Source organism: Engystomops pustulosus, chromosome 4 (genome assembly GCF_040894005.1).
Source record: "Engystomops pustulosus chromosome 4, aEngPut4.maternal, whole genome shotgun sequence".
NCBI lineage: Eukaryota > Metazoa > Chordata > Amphibia > Anura > Leptodactylidae > Engystomops > Engystomops pustulosus.
Window position 1 is genome coordinate 179,077,805 of NC_092414.1, and position 24,658 is coordinate 179,102,462.

Consider the following 24,658-nt stretch of genomic DNA (forward strand, 5'->3'; position numbering starts at 1 on the left):
AAACACAGCATTGTTTGAAGACCAAACCACGCTCCCTATGCATATTTAAGCATGGCACAACGTTCTACAACACCCTACAGGCTCTCTGCAGCCAGGAAATAACTGTTTTTTTTTTACGTGATTCGTCATGATTCAATTCAGGTCGAATTGAATTTTTAAAAAAAATTTGGCGAATCAGGTCGAACCGAATTTCAACAAATTTGCCCATCTCTACTAGCTGACCATACCGGATAATGTAAAATGTACATTGATGTCAATGGGATTTTTAACTGATATGTTAAGCCTCTCTTTTTTACCTTTTTATTGTAGGTAAGGAACTGAGATTTGAACTGTAATGTGAACTTAGCCTTAGATTGTCTGTTGAGCACTATGTGAGATCAGTGTGTGATTCACACTGTGCAGAAATGTACTGAAGAGCCTTCGGAAAAGAAGAATTTTTGGCCAGTGCCCCGAATGTCCATTTCCGCAATACAATTTTTATTCTGCTCCAGCGACATTCCCTGAATGCAGATAGTGTTGAGTGCAGTGGTAGAATGGAGAGCTGGCAGCTCTCTGTTCCACCATTCGCTCATTTCTTGCTCTCTACCTTCAAATATCCATAACTTTTTCATGTTTCTGTGTACAGAGCTGTGTGAGGGCTTATTTTACTTCTCCATTGCATTATTTATTATTCCATGCCGTGTACTGGGAAGCTGGAAAAAAATGTCAAATGTGGAAAAACTGGAAAAAAATTGCTATTGCGTCACGATCTAACACCTCTGCTTTATTCTTTGGTTCGGTACGATCATGGTGATACCAAATTTATACAGGTTTTATTACGTTTTAACACATTTTCAAAAGTTAAACGATTGTGTACAAAAAATAAATTTTTGCCATCTTCTGACGCTAATAACGTTTTCATATTTTGGTGTATGGTGCTGCGTTTTGTGTCATTTTAATCACTTTTTATTACAATTTTTATGTGATGTAAAATGGAGTAAAAGTCACATTTCGGACATTTGTGTGCTATTTTCCGTTATGGGGATCACCGCCGGCAAAAAAAGTTTTTATATTTTTATAGATCAAGTATTGTGGGATGTGGCGATACCTATTGTGTCTGTGATTTTTACTGCTTATTACATATCAGTTTTAGGGACGGGGGGTGATTTAAACATTTAGGTTTTTTACTTTTTTTTTAACTTTTTTGGAAACTTTTTTTTACTATTATTTAGACCCTCTAGGGTACATTAACCCTAGATGTCTGATCGGACCTACCATACACTCACCGGCCACTTTATTAGGTACACCTGTCCAACTGCTCGTTAACACTTAATTTCTAATCAGCCAATCACATGGCGGCAACTCAATGCATTTAGGCATGTAGACATGGTCAAGACAATCTCCTGCAGTTCAAACCGAGCATCAGTATGGGGAAGAAAGGTGATTTGAGGCCTTTGAACGTGGCATGGTTGTTGGTGCCAGAAGGGCTGGTCTGAGTATTTCAGAAACTGCTGATCTACTGGGATTTTCACGCACAACCATCTCTAGGGTTTACAGAGAATGGTCCGAAAAAGAAAAAACATCCAGTGAGCGGCAGTTCTGTGGGCGGAAATGCCTTGTTGATGCCAGAGGTCAGAGGAGAATGGGCAGACTGGTTCGAGCTGATAGAAAGGCAACAGTGACTCAAATCGCCACCCGTTACAACCAAGGTAGGCAGAAGAGCATCTCTGAACGCACAGTACATCAAACTTTGAGGCAGATGGGCTACAGCAGCAGAAGACCACACCGGGTGCCACTCCTTTCAGCTAAGAACAGGAAACTGAGGCTATAATTTGCACAAGCTCATCGAAATTGGACAGTAGAAGATTGGAAAAACGTTGCCTGGTCTGATGAGTCTCGATTTCTGCTGCGACATTCGGATGGTAGGGTCAGAATTTGGCGTCAACAACATGAAAGCATAGATCCATCCTGCCTTGTATCAACGGTTCAGGCAGGTGGTGATGGTGTCATGGTGTGGGGAATATTTTCTTGGCACTCTTTGGGCCCCTTGGTACCAATTGAGCATCGTTGCAACGCCACAGCTTACCTGAGTATTGTTGCTGACCATGTCTATCCCTTTATAACCACAATGTACCCAACATCTGATGGCTACTTTCAGCAGGATAATGCGCCATGTCATAAAGCTGGAATCATCTAAGACTGGTTTCTTGAACATGACAATGAGCTCACTGTACTCAAATGGCCTCCACAGTCACCAGATCTCAATCCAATAGAGCATCTTTGGGATGTGGTGGAACGGGAGATTCGCATCATGGATGTGCAGCCAACAAATCTGCGGCAACTGTGTGATGCCATCATGTCAATATGGACCAAAATCTCTGAGGAATGCTTCCAGCACCTTGTTGAATCTATGCCACGAAGAATTGAGGCAGTTCTGAAGGCAAAAGGGGGTCCAACCCGTTACTAGCATGGTGTACCTAATAAAGTGGCCGGTGAGTGTATACTGTAATATTACTATATTGCAGTATATGCCATTTTTTGCACACTATACGTTACAATGAGCCACTGGATCACTCTTTGTGTGGTAATAGTATTTCAAGGGTGGGTCAAGCTCTATTACAGTATTTGGGGTACAGTATTAGTGGTAGAAGAAGAATAACATTGTTAGGGGAAAGCAAGAACATAAGATGTCGGTGTGGTAGACGCTGCAGGATTGTTGTGTGACTGGAAGAAGAGACAAATTGATGGTTGAACTAATGGAGAAGATAAGGAACGAGGACATGTTTAAGGACACATCAGGTCACTGTAGTTGGTATTGATCTCTCCTGTAGCTATATATGATAAGTACTGATTTCTTCATGTGCGCTTGTGTGTGTATGTGGGGTTCCACCCTCTACTTAGTATTTGGTATATGTGCACGTGGGACCGTGCCCCATCTTTTATACCCCTAGCAACGCCCTTGGACGCAACTCTATATAAACATCAAAGGATTCAGAATGGGAAAGTGGCTTTGAGTCCATTCACTCTCAGCTGTAGAGTGTATTAAAACTTGCATGTACAGTACAGTCCATAAAATGAGGCACAATTCCTCTCATCCAAATTTATTGTTCAAAATAAATGTTATTTAATTAATTGTTTATTTTTTAAAGACCCAATAGCATCATAAAAATGTCAGACCTGGGAGCATTGATAGGCACAGGATTATCGGTGACACGCATCAACACCATAAAATGGGAATTAGCCAAATCCCTTTTGTATTTTATATGGATGGATTCACACAGCAAAATTGTGTCTTTGGGATTACAGTATTCACTACTTTTTGCCCCCCTATGTAATGGTGTAAGTAACACCTTCGATTCCCCAATCATGATTAACCAGGCAATTAAGGGGTAAACACTAGTGACCTGTATGTTAAAGCTGACACCTGCTACCCCATGGAACCATCTCTAGACAGCGTCATTGCCCTTCATCTACAGCTCTGAGGCCAAAATATCTATGGTCATTTGCTGCTGAGACTAAAGGGCTTAAAAAGTAGGATAAACATAGGCCCAAATATGTATCTCTGGCTTGAAAAAAACGTGCCCTGTCCCTGGGAGTCCAAGTTGTTATAATAAATATCCAAAATACATATTAAACTAGTTTGGATTATAAAATCTAAATGTCTACATATTTGATAGAGCAGCAATGATATTCCATGTATCTATATTGCACATATATGTGGATGTTATTGCTCAGTCACATGACCAGTGGCATGCGGCAATGTGGGTCTTGAGCCTGGATCGGCAGGTGACAGTTGTAGTGACAGTTGGCGGAGACATTGGATGTACAGCGGCTTTGAGAAGCAGCAATCAAAAATGGAGGAAGAGGAGATTGGGAGAGGAGGAGAGAAGAGGAAAAGGGATGGACAAGATTCATCCGAAGAGGAGAAGACATCGAAGAGGAAGAGCCCTGGGAGGAAGAGGCGATTAGGCTCTGGAGGGAAGATCATCTGGAAGAAGGAAGATCATGAAGACCAGGAAGAAAAAGGCCATGGAGAAGTTGAGATCATCGTCTTGGATTCCAGTGAAGAGCGCTCTGCAGGCAGCCCCTTTCTAGGAGACAGCGGTGCTCGGCCTTCCTACCCCGGCAGCACAATCTCTGATAACATCAAGAGATTAACTTTCCATCATGTGCTCGGCCGGGGGACTTTTGGAATGGTAAGAAATCTCACTGATGCAGTCAACGTTATATTGTTGCAGTAAATTATTCTTATGCTGTAAAAGTGTTTTGGGGCCCATTCACATGGCCGTGGTCAGTCTTTGAGTCACAGACCTTGAGCTTTGGGGTAGGGCCAGTTTTAGGGGGTGGCAAAACTGGGCATCTGCCTAGGGCCCCCTGTCCACTCTGCTTGGATTGTAATATACTATAGTGCAATAACTACGGTATTATTCTCTTTGTTATGTATTTAAAATTATGTGATGTGTAATTTTAACTTTTTTTAGGCCTTGATGACCAACTTGGTTTTATGATAAAAAAAAGATTGATTCTATTTTGTATTGCATTATTTGTGATTTTTCAAGAGAAATATAGGGTCCTAAAGTTACCATTTTGTAGGCATGTACTGTTTCCAAGGACCAACCTCTGTGCTGTGGACAGGACTCCATGCATCATAGTGATTTATGATACAAGGAACCCCTGATTAACTGAGGAATAGTAGAGCCGCACTTTAATCATGATTATAGTTTTGTGCTTCTATTGATGAAAGGAAAGCAGGGACTCCTTACATCACATACCACTTTGATGCACTGAGTCCCGTCCTCTGAATTCTGGTTGGTCCATGAAATCAGAAGCTGGACAGTCTGTGATTCACACAGCCGAGTGTTTAAGTACTTACACAGTTTTTTTCACTTAGATTCCAATAAAAAATAAAATCAGCATTAAAAACCTCAACATTTGTATAGGGAATCAGAGCCAGACGCTTCCTTTTTTAGCAATTTTAGCAATTTTTGCCCTATTGTGTGTCAGTTTCAGGACAAGGAACAGCACTAGAACTGTGCCATGGGGCTACACACTGATAAGCCTTATTTTTTGGCACCACTGGTTTATGTCTTTTTCTACTACATTTGCACTGAATATTTTGGTTTCCAAAATGGGGCTTCAATGGGGCAGGAAAAAGGCATAGCCACCCAGCTCCCCCGTATAAACTAACTTTTTATTTTTAAGATTTTATTTTTATATAGAATATTAACATAACAATAAGAGCTATCTATTACAACTCACACTAGCACAGCGGGTAGACAATGTAAATGAGTCCAAACTAAATTGTGTTGCCCCAGCATTATGCTGCTTAAAAAACTTGTAAAAAAATATGTAATATTTTAATATTTTAAAAGTTCGCATTCAGGTGACTAAACACATGTACTCAAATGGGTAAATTCAAACAGCATATCAAAAATAGCCATATTTACATTAAAATTACCCAACCAAAAGCCAATAGATTTGCGTCACCTGAAAGTGAACGTACTTATAATTCCCTGTCTAGCTATCACGCAAGATAAGTACATGAATTAAGAGACAGGTTTATCTTTACTACATTATTCTGTGTTGTCTAAAGCGATTTAATAAATAATGAGGAAAAAGGGAATAAAAAAGTATATTGTCAGTGTTTATAAAAAAAAAACATGATATATTTGGACTTAATGCCAGATTCTAAAAATTAAAAAATATTACTATAGCCTCCATAATTATATTTGCTTAAAGGGGTATTCCGGGAATATGAACGTCTGACACAAAAACCCTTGATGATATAAATAAATGAATACAACAATACTCAGTGTCATTAGTCACAAAACGGAGCTGAAATAATATGATTTTATGATTTACAAAATTTATGGCCTCTCTAAAGTAGGTGGAGTTATCACCAAGATGGCCGCCGCTGGAAATTACAAGTTCCATGATCCTTTAGTTCTCAGTATCTGGTCCTCCCTCTTATGCTCTGCTAACAGTGATGATGTAACAGGTTTTCTTGCTCTGTTACCATAGTAATGATGTGTAACTGCCATCACCACAACACTGACCATACTGGATGCACTGCAACCAACCGACTACAACCAAACGTAGTGGTGATCACATGACCCTGCCCAGGCAGGTACAGGACATGTGATGTGGACATGTGACCAGCGGCCATCTTCTTTTCTGCGACGGACCGCGCGGAGGAAATTAATGGACTGATTAAAGGGCCAGTAACATTTTAATTCTTCATTACAGTCTTTGTCATCAGCATTTTCTCCTAAGCGGAGCAAAATTTTAAATAACAACTAATTACACATTAGCTTATATTTTGAGTGCCCACTTGTATATGAATTATGCTGATTCCTGGAATACCCCTTTAACGATTTAAATAACCAGGAAATATTGCTATCTGATATGTACACAGTCCCCGGGTTACATACAAGATAGGTTTTGAAGGTTTGTTCTTAAGTTGAATTTGTATGTAAGTCGAAACTGTATAATATATATAATTGTAGTTAGAGGCAAGTCGAAACTGTATATTATATATAATTGTAGTTAGAGGCAATTTTTTTTTTTGCCCCAATGACAATTGGGGTTTCAAAATTTTTTTTCGGTAATGGGACCAAGGATTATCCATAAAGCTTCATTACAGACACAGGCAGAGGGGTCTGTCTTTAACTAGGGGTCATCTGTAAGTCGGGTGTCCTTAAGTAGGGGACTGCCTGTATTGAATCTGTCCCCCGATGAAATAATGTTGGACGGATGGGAGCCCAACCGCACCTTTTTTAATTTTTCTCTACATATATTCTTGTTAACACACACACACATAGGGGAGATTTATTAGAAGGGTCAGTAAACAAAACTGTTTAAATTGCTAATGGCAACCATTCAGAGCTCAGCTTTCATTTTCTAAACTGCAATAGGAAAATGAAAGCTGAGCTCTGAATGGTTTCCGTGAACAACTAGAACAGTTCTGCTCTGAGGCACTTCCGATATATATCGCCCCCTTTCCTATACCCTACCATATACCCTAACTAGAATATAGCTAATGCAGAGAAATGCGTCATGTCTAGAAGTGTAACAAATTCTATATGTATACAGTATATAATGTAAAGTTACAGCAACGGTGTTCACTGTATAAAGTGCATGTATACAATATATAATGTAATTACAATAAAGTTACAGTCACTGTATACACTATATAGATGACTATACATATGGTGAATGTATACAGTCAGTTCTACTGCAGTAGCTATATACAATAGTGTAGCTTCCATAGTGTATAGGCTCTGTAATGCAGTATACAGCATGGACTGATACTGTTCACAGTTCAATTTTTATACTATACTAGCTGTAGCTCCCGGCGTTCCCCGGGATAGTAAATAACTGCTCTTTGCAATAACAAAATAGAATGGGTTAACAAAAAATATTTTATATGTATCTATAAACTGTCTCAGACTATCAGAACAGACCATCTCTGTATCTGACCGTCTCTTTCACTGATGGTCTCTGTCACTGACCGTCTCTTTTGTATGAACTTTTTTGACCGTCTCTGTCTCTGACCTTCTCTGTTTCTGACCATCTCGGTCTCTGGCAGTCTCTTTCAGTGACTGTCTTTGGCCGTCTCTTGCAGTGACTGTCCATCTCTGGCAGTCTCTTTCAGTGACTGTCTCTGGCATTCTTTTTCAAGTGACTGTCTCTAACACTATCATTCCAGTGACTGTCTCTGACTCTCTCATTCCAGTGACTGTCTCTGACACTCTCATACCAGTGACTGTCTCTGTCTCCGACTGTCACTTTGTCTATGGGGAGATTTATCAGAAGTGTCTGAGAGCCCCTGTCAACCAATCAGAGCTCAGGTTTAATTTTACCACAGCTGTTTATAAAATTACAGCTGAGCTCAGAGCTCATATTAATGACCTGTGGCAGAACCACAACCAATCACGGCTCTGCTTCCAACTGTCACAGCAGCAGCAGACACTGGCTCCTGTATATGGTGGTTAATAAGTGAATTTTGGAAAGCGCAGGGTGAAAATTTCGGCACAAAACGGAGTCTATGACATTCCCTGAGTCACAGAGAGCGGCTGTGCAAAATTTGGTGATTGTAAAGCGACGGTACAAATTCATTTAGCGGACATCCATACACACATACATCCAGCTTTATATATTAGATATGCATTGATACTTCCCGCACAGGGACGTTCTATAACGTCCCGCTTCTGGCACCGGCTCATGAACGGAGCCGGCACCAGAAGCAGCGGCTGTCAGCTATCTATTACAGCTGTCACCACGCTGTAACACACGCGATCCGATTGCTCCGATTGCAAATGCTCTAAAAAGTGATTAAAAACATGTTACGCACTCTAAAATAAGACCACTAAAAAGAACAATTTTTCTCGCAAAAAATAAGCCCCTAACCAGATTCATCAGCCGAAAATAAAAAGTTGTGCATATGGAAGTTGGATGATGCTAAATTTGACAACATTTTTGCCTAATTACTTTTTATCCAGTAAAAATGGGAAAAACATAAAAAAAAACCTATATATGGTAAATAAGGTATTTTCATAATCGTGGCGACCCATAGAATAAAAATAATATACTATTTTTATGGTATGGTAAACGGCCAAAAAAAATCTTCCTAAAAATTGATGATTTTCATTTCCTCCACCAACAGAGTTGATAAAATCTCACCAATTAGCTATAGATGCCCCAAAATTATGTACCAGAAAAGTGCATCTCATGTGGCAAAAAAAAATAAGCCCCTATAGGTCCACATTAAAAAATTATACAAATGTACAATTTGACAATGCAAATCTGCTCTGGATCTCCATCCATTCTATGCCCGGCCGTGTGCCCATACAGCAGGTTACCACCACATATGGGGGATGAGTGTACTCCACCCAAAATGAATGTAATGTCAAAAAATATTACAATTTGTAGACCGCACCTCCATTTTGTTTTAACCCCTATAAAACACCTAAAAGGTTAACAAACTTCTTAAAAGTGTTTTTTTCATACGCTGAGGGGTGTAGTTTCCGTAATGGGGTAATTTATGAGTCCCACTATTATTTAAGCCTCTCACAGTCAATTAGAAGTTGAGCAGGTCCATCTAAAATACGGGTTTTGGTGATTTTCCTAAAAATTTGAAAAATGGCACCTAAATTCTGAGCCTCATAACATTCTAGTAAAATATATGGAATCTTAAAAATACATGCCAGCATAGAGCAGACATTTAGGAAATGTAAGTTCTGAATGTATTTGGGTTCTATGACTATCTGCATCAAAAGTAGAGAATTTAGAACTTTGAAAATATTTTTTTTTTCCAAATTTTTTCCAAATTTGTTTTTTTTTTCCATAACTAAACACAAAAGATATCATCCAAATTTTTAAACTAATTTGAAGTACAATGTGTCACGAGAAAACAATCTCAAAATCTCCTGGATATATTATTTTTTTTAAATCAGATCCTTTTTATTGAAACAACTCCATCACTTTTTCCATTTACAGCATTGAAGACAAATCCCAACAAACATTCCTCCCCCCCCCATTGCTCCCCCCCAACCCCAACCCCAGTACAATCCTGGATATATTATAGCGTTTCAAAGCTATAACCACTTATAGTGACACAGGGCAGATTTAACTGTTAAATGGTCTGTTTTTGACTGTTCTTAAGTGTTACTTTCTATACATTATACACCAGTTCTAGAAATGCTAATATTCTCATATGAGAAAGAATATTCGGTTGTACCATAATTACATAACAATGCAATGCGATACGAGGTAATTAACCATATACACTCAACACATTGTACTTAGAACTGCTAAAATATGTATAACACTGTATTAACATCTCTCAGTGTATATGTATTTTTGTTTAAAAATAAATAAAATGGTTTAAAAAAAAAAATGGGGCCGCATCCTAGAGGCCATAATAGGCCCAAAGGGGTTAAAGACCTACACATTAGTGACTCCTTTTTTACATTAATAGATTGATAGATATGAGATGGCAACATTCCAGAAACAAAATGATTCCCAACAGCTTGGGAATAAAGTCCACTTGATTTTGTTCACATTTCTGGAGTGCTGCAATTTTTTCGCTTTTTTTTATTGGATGTAGAGCATCACTTGGCTCTTTTGGCTGGTAAACGCTTTCCCTTCTCAAGTTCTTCTCAATGCAGGGGAACAATTTTGTAACCAGGGTATACTGTGCATGTGACTGCGCTCATCAGGTTCCTACAGACCTGTAACAGTGCAGACATAACCATGAGCTATTGAGGTCCCAACGTGGTCTGGTTACAACAATAATATAATCCACTTGTAAATCCTGATACAATCCTCAATGTGTGAACACGCATTTATTATTTATTATGGCCTTCCAATGGAAAACTGGTGGTGTTTTTTTTATTCCTTTCTGCGCTTCTTGCGTCCTATGAAGTGTCACATAAATATCAATGTTTTCCAACACTCTCGTTCTGTTTTTGGGCCCAAAATTTTGGCGCCGCTTGTAAATCCAACAGTTTTCTGGCTCTTCTACTTTTCGGCACAATTTGTGGTGAGAAAAGAGAGCAGCTAAAAGCAAGTCTAGGGAGTTCTAAACCTTTTATTCCGTGCGCCAATTCATTAATTCCTTGAGTCACAAACTTACATCCCACTGACAAATGTAGCACGGTTCCTGTGCCAAAATTAATAAATGCCCCTCGCTAAGTTCATGTTCACATGCTGAGAATTCTATCACTATTAGTATATGGATGAGGCTACCAAAATTTTAAGCCTATATTCACACATAGTGGCAGAGACATAGCTAAATTTCTGCAAAAGCAATGGAAAAATTTCCAGCTTAATTTTTGAAAACCTGCACCATTTTTGTGTAGTGGAGTAAACTGCAACACACAGCTTTGTGTGAATATGCCCTAAAAGAATATTGACGTTTTCTGCTTCTTGTTCCCGTATAATATGTTAAAGTTACTGACGTCAGTGTCTTTCTAGGTGGTTCTGGCTGAAAACATCGATACTCGCCAGAAATTTGCTGTGAAAGTCATCGCCAAGAGCGACCTGCTTGTGGAGGGAGAGGAGCGCGCGATGGTGGAGCGGCACGTGTTACACCTTGCATCTGGCAGCCCCTTCCTTGTCCATGGACAATTTGCATTTCAGACCAAGGGGCTCCTGCTTCTTGGAATGGAGTACATGAACTGCGGAGATTTCCATCAACTCCTGCAGCGGAAGGGGCCTTTTGACATCGCCAGTGCACGGTAAAGTATTCACAAGCATTAAAGTTACCACAGATTTTTTTGCAGGATTTGCTACAGATTCACAGAGGAAGCCTCCTCTCCCACTGAGAGAGATTGGGACCCCCATTGACTTTACTGTGGATCTGCTGCAAAAAAATCAAATCTTTATGTTAATTTCCATGTGTAAACACTCCATACCGTGATCACGTACTATAATAGGCTATTAGAGATCAGCAGTAAAATTTCTATATACTGCAATACAGTAGTATTGCACTGCATTGTATTAGCAATCAGACTCTGCAGGGTTAAAGTACCCTAGAGGGTCTGAAATAATGGTAAACATTTTTTTTTAAAGTTTATATTACCCCCTTCCCTAGAACACATATAAAAATAAATAAACAGTTAAAATCATAAACATGATAGGTATCACCACGTCCCAAAATGCCCCTTCTGTCAAAATATAAAAAAGATTATTCATGGCCGTGAACACTGTAACGGAAAATAGCGCCCAAATGTCCAAAACGCCACTTTTTTCCCACTTTTCCATCCATTAATATTTGAATATAAAATGATCAAACAGTCATACAGGTCCCAAATTGATATAAATTAATACACCAGCTCATAATTAGAAAACGTTTTTTTTACTGTCTGCTTCTAGAGGCAAATTTTAAGGTTCCATAGGTCACCACAAGGTCTACAATATATACCCACTACATGGGCTCTTGAATCTGTCTGCGCATAATATGATCTGGTCAGATGTTCTGCCTGTCTGCTTTGTGCTATGTATGTCTCACGACTTTCTCTCCATCCTCTTGATACTATTGTCCTTTCTTTCCTTCTTGCCAGATTCTATGCCGCAGAACTTGTGTGTGGGATTCAACATCTGCATTCTAAGGGTATTGTCCACCGGTAAGTACATTCTTATGTTTTTTCATTATTTTTTTTTACATAATAGACTGATCTACTGTGAATGTATTTAATGGTATTAAAGGGGTTCTGCAGTTTAGACACATGTAGGTGATTTATTTATAGGTTAGGTCATCAGTATCATCTGATGCCTGGGATACACCATTCCCTGTGTAGTTTAAAAATGGGGCCGATGCTAATAAAATATTAGATTGCTTCTCTAAATCTTTGTTGGGCCGTTGAGATCAATGTCCATGTGTATGATTTAGAAGACACTTGATGGTGACCGTCTCACTAGTGACAGATTCATGAGATGTCTTCATTCAGTGGATGAAAACTGACTTATCTTTTTTTTTTATTTCAGAGATCTCAAACCATCTAACATCTTGGTGACTGAAACGGGCCATATAAAGATTGCCGACTTCGGTCTGGCACTTGAGAACATCTATGGAGACCGGACAGTCAGTGGATATGCTGGGACTCCTGGCTTCATGGCTCCTGAGATGCTGGCTGAGGAGGAGTACAATGCTGGTGTGGATTGGTATGCCTTGGGCATAATCCTTAACATCATGATCACCGGCAAGTCCAAATACCATCGAGGACTATTCAATGCCTCCAACATGGAGGCGAAGAACATCATTAAAAAGGTGAGAATATATCTATGCCTAATGTTTAGTTACAAGGGTGTACATGGGTCACCACCACCACCACCTCATAGCTGTCTCTCTATACCTCCTGGCACTGGTCCAATCATTCCTAGACTGTCGCTCAACATATGTAATAGTTTCCAGATCCTAGATGGTCAAACAGAAGTAATTTACAGTCACTAAATTAGATTTATTTCTTTTTTAGCTCCTCCGGGAAGATCCAGCCAAGCGCTTAGGAGTCAATGGAAACATCAGAGCCCATAGGTTTTTCCAGCATGTTCAATGGGACTCGGTGCAAGCCCTTAGAGTGCCCCCACCGCACACACTTTCCTTACCGCCAAACAACATCAGGCGCGGCTTCAGACCGTTTAACATCGAACGGATGGAGGCAGCAGAGGCTCAAAGGCCAATACCAGCAAACCAGCAGGCCATATTCACCGGGTTTTCATTTGTCAACTGGAAAACCCTGGAACATGCACCAGCTCTGTAACATCATCAGAGCGAGCTGTCCTCCTAAGCCCCAAGAAGACCCCAGAGCTGAAGACCATCAAGATCAAGTGGACCACCAAGCGCAGAAGATCAAGACAAGAAACATCAAGATCAAGACTTCACCACTTCAAGGTCGGAGATATTCTTCACTGGATCTAGCCAGATGGTAAGTTGGTAGGTATGTTCGTTTCTGTGTGTTTTCATGTGTGAGGCATTAGATGAGCCTGACCGTATCAGGCTCACCACATGCCAAGAATACAATACTATGATACTATATATATAGTGCTATCCTATATATATACTTCATAAGATATTAAACACACTACAATTACATTTACCGGTGACCACCGGTGAGTGTAGTTCTACATTCCCCCCTCTTCTATGACATCTCATGTTATTGGAGACGGGGAAATGAGGTGAGTGATGGCTGGCTATTAAGGGGTGGAGGAGGCCAGACCCTTTTTTTTTTTTTTATATTTGGCATAAGGATGTGCCTGGCTATGCCAGACACACTGCATGCACATATGAGATGATGATATGATACTATATGTATAGTGTCACACTGTATATATACATCATATAAAGTTACACAAAACGCCACAATTACATTTACCGGTGACCACCGATGAGTGTAGTTTTACATTCCCCCCTCTTCTATGACATCTACTCTTATTGTCATTGTAGATGGGGAAATGAGGTGAGTGATGGCTGGCTATTAAGGGGCGGAGGAGGCCAGGCCCTTTCATTTTTTAAATGAAATATGCTTTATATAAAATACTGTGATGCTACTCTGTAAGTATTCCCTCTTCTACATCTAATTGTCATAGGTGCTAGCGATGGTTGATATTTAGGGTCAGAGAAGAGACATTTATAGTTTTTCCTGCTAGGGGGTGACAATTAAAGGGGTTGTCCGACTCTGTCAAAAATCAGGCAGGCGGGCAGGGGAAATAAGTTTTAAAACAAGAAAGCTGTACTCAGCTCCTCCGTCACTCCCAGGGTCCTGCGCCGCTCTCTTGCTGGTCCATGCCCCTGTAAACAAACCTGAGTTCGGCATCCGGTCCGACCCGGAATATCATGACACGACGCTGGGAGTAGGGATGGGAGGGCCTGGCCGGCTACCTTGGCCGGGGCGGAAACCAAACTCAGCAGAGCTTCTGCGCCCCTGTTTGTTTACAGGAGCATGGACCAGCGAGACGGGACCCTGGGAGCAACGGAGGAGGTGAGTACAGCTTTCTTTTTTTAAAACTAACCACCCCATCTGACCTGCCTGATCTTTGCCAAAGTCAGACAAACCCTTTAAAACACTTGAACACTGTCCCCTTACTCAACCCCCCAAAATATAATTGACATTTTTATTCCCCACTGCTCATACACAGCATATAAATTGGTTGCCTCCAGTCCCTGCCTTCAGTTTTGTAACAATGACATGCTAAAATGTACATGCCCATCATCACTATGACTGTCTACAAGGGTCACATAGAACCCAAAATCATGTTATTATTAAAACCAGCAAGAAGAGACCACCAGAGCAGCTGTGCGGGAGCAGCAGAGGGATGAAGAAGTAAGTTTTGTATAAGGTAGTGGATATATGGATGGATGTCATCAACAAAAGGGAATTAAATAAGTGACAGTAGAAGAGATCACATAAGTTATAAGAAATATATTAACATTTCAGCTTATTTTACTAGGTGTACAGATACAGATATATAAAATATATGTTTATGTTTTAAGACTTTTTTGCCCCTTATTAAATAAAAATTGATTCTTAAAAAGGTTTTGTACGTTTGTGTTTTACTTTGGAATGTTTTCTCATTTAAATTTATTTTTGCTTATGGTTTTTTTTTTTAATCTCAATAGTGGAGATTTTCCTTTCAACATGGGAGATCTTAACTTTGTGTAGGCAGCACAATCACTCAAAAAAAATCTTAAAACGTAACTTTTACAAACTAGGTATAATATTTTTCACAACAATCTGTGCAGATAAAAATCAGTGCAAATAGTAAATGGATCGGTATTACCAAATGTCACTTGGGTACATGACGGATCAAGCAAAATATACTCATACACATGCATACACATGCTGTCACTATCCCCCCCCCCCCCCAGTATATTAACGCTCGTCCTCATAAGGACTGTGCCCACACCTTGCCCAGACTAGCCCATAAAAGTCATACGATACATTCATCAGGGTAACAAGCGAGTGGTAATGTCTACCTGGCTGCTTTACTGATATACCTAGCATGTGCTGTGTCTAGTAGTAATTTGCCATATTTTACTATGGAAGTAAAAGTTAAGTTTTAAGATTTTTTGAGTTATTGTGCTGCCTACATTTTTCATTCAATTGATTATTTTCTGTTGGGGTATCTAAAGTAACACCAATGCACCAGCGTTTGATGTTCCCTCTACCGATCATGCCGAATATATTAAGAGGTGACCCATTCCGGTCTGGTGTTAAAATGGGGTATAATATAACATTACTGAAAAGAAACAGCCGGAGATAACATAATCAATGAAACTTTGCACCCAACTAGGGAAAATGAGAGTTTACTATTATTCGGGATAATTTAAGGTCTTGCAGTGAAATTTTTCTCCTTTTTTTTAAAGTATTTATTTTTGCAATTTTTTGAAATTTTAAACAAATAACAATAAACAGAACCAAAGACCAAGATTGTCTGTTACATATTTTGTTCCCCATAATGCAGGATTATGAAATAACATCCAGTGGTAACAATCAGGGTCTTACTACGTCCCAAAATTAACTGAGGGATATCACACAATAACTGACAGCAGAATAGTGTAGCCAGACGTCTTGTTAAAACATAAATAACTCTTGACACATAGACAATCAGTCATACACACACACAACACACATACCAGAACACTCTGTCTCCTTCATTATGGAGAGAAGTGATTATTAGGCTGTATGGGGATTCACGCACCATCTGGACCAGATGCGATCAAACTTCTGGGGACACTTCCTGTTGAGCGAAATTTTTCTCCTAAAAACAGTGGCACCCAGCACTTAGATGGCGGTCCTATTACTGCTTCTTACCATTTGTGTACAGCCACGTGCATGGTCAGGCTGAGCGGATGACTGGACCTTCAAGGATGTATTAACAAATTTATTCGGCACACATGTATGTACATAAAGACGTAACACATGTGAGTGATAAAGCATGCATTGAGATTTAATGACTTTCCAGGTTAGACTGGCCCATAAGAGTCTTGGGTTTACTGCATATTTCTCCTACTTAGCCCAGATAACCCTCTATAAATTACTTAGCAATAGTTATTGGATCAAACCACTCCACCACAAAGTCCACTGCTGGGTCTACACGGTGATAATAGAGGGTCCAGTACAGCAATACCCACCCCCATTTTATGAGCTGGACAGTAGGACATTTGGGTTTCTGGAGCAGACAATCACTTGTTTTCGGTTAATTCCCATAAAGTCTACTGCAGATATCACCCCTGGTCCATAGATTCTTCATGTCACGCAGAACAGGAGAGCAATTATTATGATGGAGGATCACACAGTAAATGCTATGGTTTCCGATTTATGGGACTGAAGACAACAAAGGTTTGACCATGTATATGACATGTAGAACTGGAAGCAGAGCGCTGACATGGAGTAGAGGGTAGTATGAGCAGTGACCGGCCTGGGATTTTCCTGCTGAAAAGAAAAGTGAACATTGTAACAAGAAAGGAAATGTGACACCGGCATCAGAATTATCTCATTCTATTTCATTTGTCATTAAATAAATAAGTAAGAATGGATAAGAAAGTAAAGTAAGAAATAAAAGGGTCTCCTTTTTTCTCCTACGTTACTATTTCCCAAAATATCTCTTGTATTTGTTTGGATGAGCAAACTGGTTAATGGTGAATACAGAGAGGACAATAATGGAAAGGAAGAAGAGTTAAAGGGGTTTTCACGCAAACAAAAGTTAGTCCCTATCCATGGGATAGGGCAGCGGTGGCGAACCTATGGCACGCGTGCCAGAGAGGGCACGCAGAGCCCTCTCTGCAGGCACGCGTACCATCTCCTCGGTCTCATCAAAGTCGGAGCTCCGGCAGCCTGAAGCTGATCGGCTCTGCTCTCACTAGTGATGCCTTAGTGAGACAAGAGCAGCCGATCAGTGTCAGTGCCCGCCCCTCCTCCTCTTCAGCCCGGGAAACAGTGGAAGAGAACGGAGTGAGGCAGCTCACAGAACAGAGCTGACAGCAGCAGAGCAGAGCATTGATCAGGTCAGGAGCTGCTGGGGCTGCTCACACAGAGTTGTGCACACTTACAGAGGTCCTGGCAGGTGACACTAAACCAGCTATACATACTTGTGGTTTAGTGTCCCAAATCCCCCTGTTTGACTGCTGTCTGTGGCCACATTGCATGTATCTGAAGTGCTCATCACCTGCACAAGGCGTCCAGTGAAGCCAGGACAACCCCACAGTAAGCACCCTATGTAAAATGTAACCGGGTGCTAAGCTGCATTACTGGCAGTGTGGTGCAGGTGATGAGGGCTGAGGCAAGTGTATATGTGGCCACAGACAGCAGTCTTATGGGTGATCCCAAATCCACCTGTGCATCCACCCCGCAACAACCACTTTGCCGTACAAACCACCTCCCAAAATGCCACTTTTTTGCCATTTTGCAACATGTAATAAAATGTTATGAAAAGTGGCCAAATGGTTGTACAGTCCTCAAAATGGTAGCACTGAAAGCGCATCTCATATCACAAAAAATTACTCCACACACAGCTCCGTACACCAAAGTATGAAAAAGCGCCCAAAAAATTCGCACCAGAAGATGGCAAAATGACTTTTTTTTTTTTTAGTACATGAGGTTTTAATTTTTGTAAATGTATACAAACATTATTAAACCCATGTAAATATATTGTACCTGTGATCGTACTGACCTACAGAAAAAAGTAGACATGTCGTTTGGGGTGCACAGTGGAAACTGTAAAATCAAAGCCCATAAGAATATGTCACAAAGGCATTTTTTTAACCAATTTTACTGCATTTGGAATTTTTTACCACTTCCCAGTACAGGGAATTGGATATTAAATACCATCACTATGAATTGCAATTTTTTACACAGAGCTCTTTCACGGTGGGGAGTAAAATATGGAAATGCAAAAACAAAAAGGGGGTAAAGATGGCAATATTTGGTCCATGAGCAAGCTAACTTATCACAGTCCCCTAGTCCCTGCATCTACTCACTGTCACTGTATGGGGGTAATTGTCATGTCCCAGGACTTGTTTCTATTCATTGACATGTATATGTGTTGTACTGCTTTGCCTTTTGACCCTCCTGTCTTCCTGTCCCCTAGCTGCAGTATTGTAACTCCTCCCCTCTCCCTCATGTATGCAGCCATCTTTGTCAGGAAAAGTGTATATCTGAATGTCTCTGCTACCCTGGCAAATTATATCCTTTTCACACCGTTGTAACCAGCATTTCTTCAAGATTTCTGCACTAAATAAAGCTGGAATCTTCCTACATGCTTCTTTCGATGGAGTTGACACTATCTGACAAAAAGTGATTTCGGTGTAAGTACTGGTTAAAACAAAGATATAAGACTATCTATAAACACCTGCTTACAGCCAGGTTATTGAGTCAGAATAGTGAAAAGGATCATAGACTGCCAGTCCCAGCCGTGGGACAGAGACTCAGCTACAGTCATAGCAGCCATCCCTCCTCAGAGTAATCCATCCTGTGTGTACTCCATCATCATGGCTGAGGGACACTCAGTACAAGGAGGCATGGATCCCAGTCTGCTGTCCAGTGATAAGGACAAACGCTCTGTTAAGCCTACATGGAAGGTTAGAGAGAACCTTGAAAGCCTCCAGCATGAACTTTCATCAGACATTATGAAACTGTGGAAAAATTTACAGGCACATGTCTTCACCATTTCCTTGCCTGAACATAATGTATTGCCTCTAGAGGGAGCCCTAGAGACACTGTCCACTATGCATGAGCATTACATGCTGAAGTGTCAAGAATATGAAAACATTCTGAAAAGAATCAATACACAAGATAGTCTGGAAGAACTGCAAAACTTCCAGCATCTTAATGCTGAACGAGACGGCTTAATATATGAAGCTTTGTCAAAAACAAGGGCAAGAATTGTGCAACTTCAAGAAACAACATCTTGTACTTCTGAGTCCACAAGACGTTCTAAACGCACGTCTAGGTCGCGATCTTCAAAATATTCAACACTCAGTGAGCAGCTTATAAAGGCGCGTGCAGAAGCCGAGGCGACTAAGGTTCAGGCCACCTTTGCGCAAAAGAAAGCTGAAATGGAAGCAGACGCAGCAAGAAGAAAGGCAGAAATAGAAGCTCTTCAGAAACAATGCGAGCATGCTACAGCCATGGCAAGGGTGAAAGTTCTGGAAGAAGCAGCCAGTGGGAGTGAAAGAGACAGTGTTGCCTTGAGCGGAATGGATGCAGAGGATCCTCTCAAGCGTACTAGAGACTATGTGTTAAGCCAAAGCAGTGAACCCCAGATTGCTACTACTGTTCCTGACAGAGCAGATATGTCTTCACAGCGACAACACATAATTCCTCCTGCAATATCCCAATGTCAAGGTCAGTACAACACTCTGCCTGTTCATCATCCTTATTCTTCACTCTACATAAATCACCACGGCCTTACACCCCAGCACGCTCAACAAGCTAGAACGCCAAACCCTAACAATGGCCTTGCATCATACCAAGCCACAGCTAAGCTTACGGACAATAAGCCACCTCCTGGGCTAAACGCCTATGCAGCCTCATTTACACCAGTGTTTCTTAGCCAGAACGCCGAGAACAATGTGACCAACGTTACCCAGCCAGCATTTCCTTGTCCAAGCTCAGAACGAACAGACATGTCAGAGTTTGCAAGATACATGTTACGCCGTGAACTTACTAAGACCGGACTGACAAGGTTTGATGACCAGCCTGAGAACTACAGAGGCTGGAAATGTGCCTTCAAATCTGCAATTAGTGACCTCGGCATCACTGCTGCTGAAGAGCTAGATCTGTTGATCCGATGGCTGGGCCCACAGTCCACAGAACGTATTAAGAGACTCAGGTCTGTTCACATTGGTAATCCTGCAGCAGGTCTTATAGCTGCCTGGGAGAGACTAGAGCGAACCTACGGCAGTCCTGAAGCAATTGAGAGTGCTCTCTTCAAACGGTTGCAAAGTTTCTCAAGGCTATCTGGCAAGGACAACCAAAAATTTCAAGAGCTTAGTGACCTACTTTCAGAGCTCCAACTAGCCAAGACAGACCCTCACCTACCTGGTCTCAGCTACCTGGATACTTCTCGTGGGGTAAACCAAATAGTTGCCAAACTGCCACTTAACATTCAAGAAAAATGGGCTACAGTTGGGTCAAGATACAAAAGAGAGAATGAAGTCTGTTTTCCTCCATTTGACTACTTCTGTCAGTTTGTCAGCAACATTGCAGAGTCCAAGAATGACCCAAGCTTTTTCTACGGTGAGTCCAGCGGCCTCAGTTCACCACCTTCTAAATATGACAGCCCACACTCCGAGTACAGAAAACACAGAGGTCCAGTGTCAGTAAAAAAGACTGATGTTCTTCCCACTACCTCATCAGCTTCTGAGGAGCTTGGCTGTAAGATCAACCAAGGTGAAAAGATTGAGAACCCCAATCGCCTATGCCCTATTCATAAGAAGCCACATCCTCTCAAGAAGTGTATTGGCTTCAGAAAGAAGCCACTTCAAGAACGCAAGGAGCTGCTAAAGAAGTTTGGAATATGTTTCCGATGTTGTGCTTCCACTGAACATGTTGCTAAGGACTGTAAATCCACTATAAAGTGCATAGAATGTGACAGTGAGAACCACGTACAAGCTCTTCACCCCTCTCAGTCCAGCCCTACACCATCTACAGATCTCCCTCCTCCAGCAAAGCATGGCGGGGAGAACACAGATCAAGCAGCAAGGCCTGTTACAGTATCCTCTTCATGTACAGAAGTCTGCGGAGAAGATCTTTGTGACAAGTCCTGCGCAAGGATATGCCTGGTCAAGGTGTACCCAAATGGTCAGCCAGAAAAGACTTTAAAGGTGTATGCCATCCTGGACGACCAGAGCAACCGATCACTTGCAAGGTCAGAACTTTTCGATCTGTTTAACCTAAAGGGGGATGCTTACCCATATACCTTGGGCACTTGTAGTGGCATTACAGAGGTTTCAGGGAGAAGAGCCAGTGGACTTGTAGTAGCTTCTCTAATGGGAAATCTAGAGGTACCTTTGCCCACACTTGTTGAATGCAACCAGATACCATCAAACAGACAGGAGATCCCTACACCAGAAGCTGCTCTCCATCACCCTCATCTAAGGACCATAGCCAGTGAAATACCAGCTCTGGACAAAAATGCAGAGATCCTGCTTTTACTGGGAAGAGACATTCTCAGAGTGCACAAAATACGTCAGCAAATCAACGGTCCACATGATGCACCATTTGCCCAGCGCCTTGACTTAGGCTGGGTTATTATAGGCAACGTCTGCATTGACCGAATGAAAAGGCCTACCAAGATATCCTCATTTAAGACTCATATATTGCCAAATGGTCGCAGCACTTATTTTCAGCCATGCCCATGTCATTACCAGGTGAAAGAAAAGATGAGTAACTGTAAGGGGCAGCATGATCAGCAAGATGACATGAACATTTGCCTTCCATGGGATGATAGCCTTGGATCTACAGTGTTTAACACCACAAGTGATGACAACAAGTTGGCACCTGCTAGAGAAGATAAAGAATTTCTCAAAGTAATGGATAAGGAATTTACTCAAAATGATTCCAACAGCTGGGTAGCACCTTTACCTTTCCGTACTCCAAGAACAAAACTACCAAACAATCTGCAGCAAGCAGCCTCAAGATTTTCTTCTTTAAAGCGTACCTTAAAGAGAAAGCCAGAGATGGAAAAGCACTTTGTAGACTTTATGCAGAAGGTGTTTGATAGAGACCATGCAGAACCTGCACCGCCACTAAAGGAAGGAGAAGAATGTTGGTACCTGCCATCATTTGGTGTGTATCACCCTCGGAAACCAGACCAAATCAGAGTGGTGTTTGATTCTAGCGCACAGTTTGAGGGAGTGTCTCTCAACAATATGCTCCTCACTGGTCCTAACCTCAACAACAGTCTTCTAGGGGTCCTAATGCGCTTCAGACAAGAACCTGTTGCAATAATGGCTGACATTCAACAGATGTTCCATTGCTTCATTGTTAAAGAAGACAACAGAAACTATCTTCGGTTTCTTTGGCACAAGGACAACGACGTCAACAAGGAAGTCATAGATTATCGAATGAAGGTGCATGTCTTCGGCAACAGCCCATCTCCTGCTGTAGCAATCTATGGACTCAGAAGGACAGCCCAACAAGGTGAGGAGGAGTATGGTTCTGATGCTCGTCAGTTTGTTGAGAGGAATTTCTATGTTGATGATGGACTTAAGTCTTTACCCACAAGTGAAGAGGCAGTTGATCTTCTTACCAGAACACAAGAGATGCTGTCTGCAGCAAATCTCAGACTTCACAAGATCATCTCCACTAACCATGAGGTAATGAAAGCCTTTCCCTCAGAAGACCATGCCATCAACTTGAAGAGTCTTGATCTTGGTTCTGACGCTCCTCCTGTGCGCAGCCTAGGGTTGCTCTGGAACATTGAACAAGATACTTTTACTTTCCAAGTGTCTGCTTGTGATAAACCCTTCACCAAGAGAGGAGTTTTATCTGTTGTGAACAGTATTTATGATCCTCTTGGGTTCATTGCGCCCATCACCATCCAAGGCAAGATACTGCTAAGACAACTTACCACTGAAAATACGGACTGGGACTCTCCGCTACCTATTGAGAAACAACTAAGGTGGGAAAAATGGAAAAGGTCTCTGGAAGTGTTAGAGCAACTCCAAGTTCCACGTTGTTATTCAACCAGCTCTCTTTCAACAGCCATCAGAAGGGAAGTCCACATCTTCTCTGATGCATCAGTGGAAGCCATAGCTGCAGTAGCCTATCTGAAGACCACAGGAGCCAGCAATGAGACACATTGCGGATTCGTCGTAGGTAAGGCAAAACTTACTCCAAAACCCGCACACTCTATACCGAGACTTGAGCTTTGCGCAGCCGTGCTAGCAGTTGAAATTGCTGAAGTAATACGAGACGAAATAGACATTTCAATTGATTCGTTTACATTTTACACGGACAGCAAAGTTGTGCTCGGTTATATACATAACCAGACTAAACAGTTTTACATGTATGTCAGCAACCGAGTAGAACGCATCAGGAGCTTTTCTATGCCTGAACAGTGGCAGTATATCTCCACGGAACTTAACCCTGCTGATCGAGGAACAAGACCTGCACCAATTGCACGTCTTTTAGATCACATGTGGTTATCTCCTCCAAAGTTTCTGTGTGAGGAAACTTGTCTGACTCCATCCAATGATGTCTTTGAGCTAATTGATCCTGAGTCTGATAAGGAAATCAGGCCCACAGCCTCCACGTTGTACACGTCTGTAACTTCAAAAGTCAAGCTGAAGTCACATCGCTTCGAGCGTTTCTCAACTTGGTCATCCATTGTGCGAGCTATTGCCAGATTGGTTCACATCTCTCGCTGCTTTGCTAAGGACACACCATCACAGTGTCATGGGTGGCATATGTGTAAGGAACACCCTACTGCTTCAGACCTTGAACATGCTGAACAAGTCATCATCTGTTGTGTTCAACAAGAAGTGTATCATCAGGAGATAAATTTTATCTCAAAAAACATCAGTTTGTCCAAGAGTAGTGCACTCTACAAACTCAATCCAGTGCTCGATCACCACCAGCTACTGAGAGTGGGCGGCCGGATAGAGAGATCTGACCTGCTTAACAAGGAACAAAATCCTATCATAATACCAGGTGGACATTATATTGCTACATTGCTGATCAGACACCATCATGAGCTAGTACAGCACCAAGGCAGGCAGTTTACTGAAGGTGTCATCAGGTCAGCTGGTTTCTGGATTGTGGGCATGAAGAGATGTATTTCCTCTGTACTCCACAAATGTGTTAAGTGTCACAAGTTAAGAGGAAGACAGCAACAGCAGCAAATGGCAAGCCTACCAGCAGACCGTCTAAGTACTGATCCACCATTTACTTATGTTGGGGTCGATGTCTTTGGTCCATGGCCAGTAGTTACTCGTAGAACCCGTGGTGGAGCTGCAAATAGCAAGCGATGGGCAGTACTGTTTACTTGTCTCAGCATTCGAGCAGTACACATTGAAGTAATTGAATGCATGGATACCTCTTGCTTCATCAATGCCCTTAGAAGATTCTTCTCCATTCGTGGACCCGTCAAACAGTTAAGGTCCGACTGCGGTTCCAACTTTGTGGGAGCTTGCAAGGAACTACAATTGGAAAACTTCTTGACCAACAATAGATGT

At 41.4% G+C, this 24,658-nt stretch overlaps 2 protein-coding genes across 2 annotated transcripts in view; one reads left to right on the forward strand and one right to left on the reverse strand.

The window, feature by feature from the left end:
* The first annotated feature begins 3,773 nt into the window (after positions 1-3,773).
* LOC140125712 (protein kinase C delta type-like) lies at positions 3,774-14,993 on the forward strand. Its single transcript, XM_072144564.1, has 5 exons — positions 3,774-4,175; positions 10,957-11,219; positions 12,045-12,107; positions 12,469-12,751; positions 12,957-14,993. Exons 1-5 carry the CDS (start codon positions 3,801-3,803, stop codon positions 13,239-13,241), a joined length of 1,269 nt encoding a protein of 422 aa, XP_072000665.1. The 5' UTR covers positions 3,774-3,800; the 3' UTR covers positions 13,242-14,993.
* Positions 14,994-16,183: 1,190 nt separating this feature from the next.
* The window catches only part of LOC140125713 (stereocilin-like), a 33,649-nt gene continuing 25,174 nt past the window's right edge, over positions 16,184-24,658 (reverse strand). Inside the window, exon 19 of the mRNA XM_072144565.1 lies at positions 16,184-16,910. Coding sequence (XP_072000666.1) covers positions 16,798-16,910 — 113 coding nt within the window. The 3' untranslated portion in view covers positions 16,184-16,797. The remainder of the gene's footprint in view (positions 16,911-24,658) is intronic.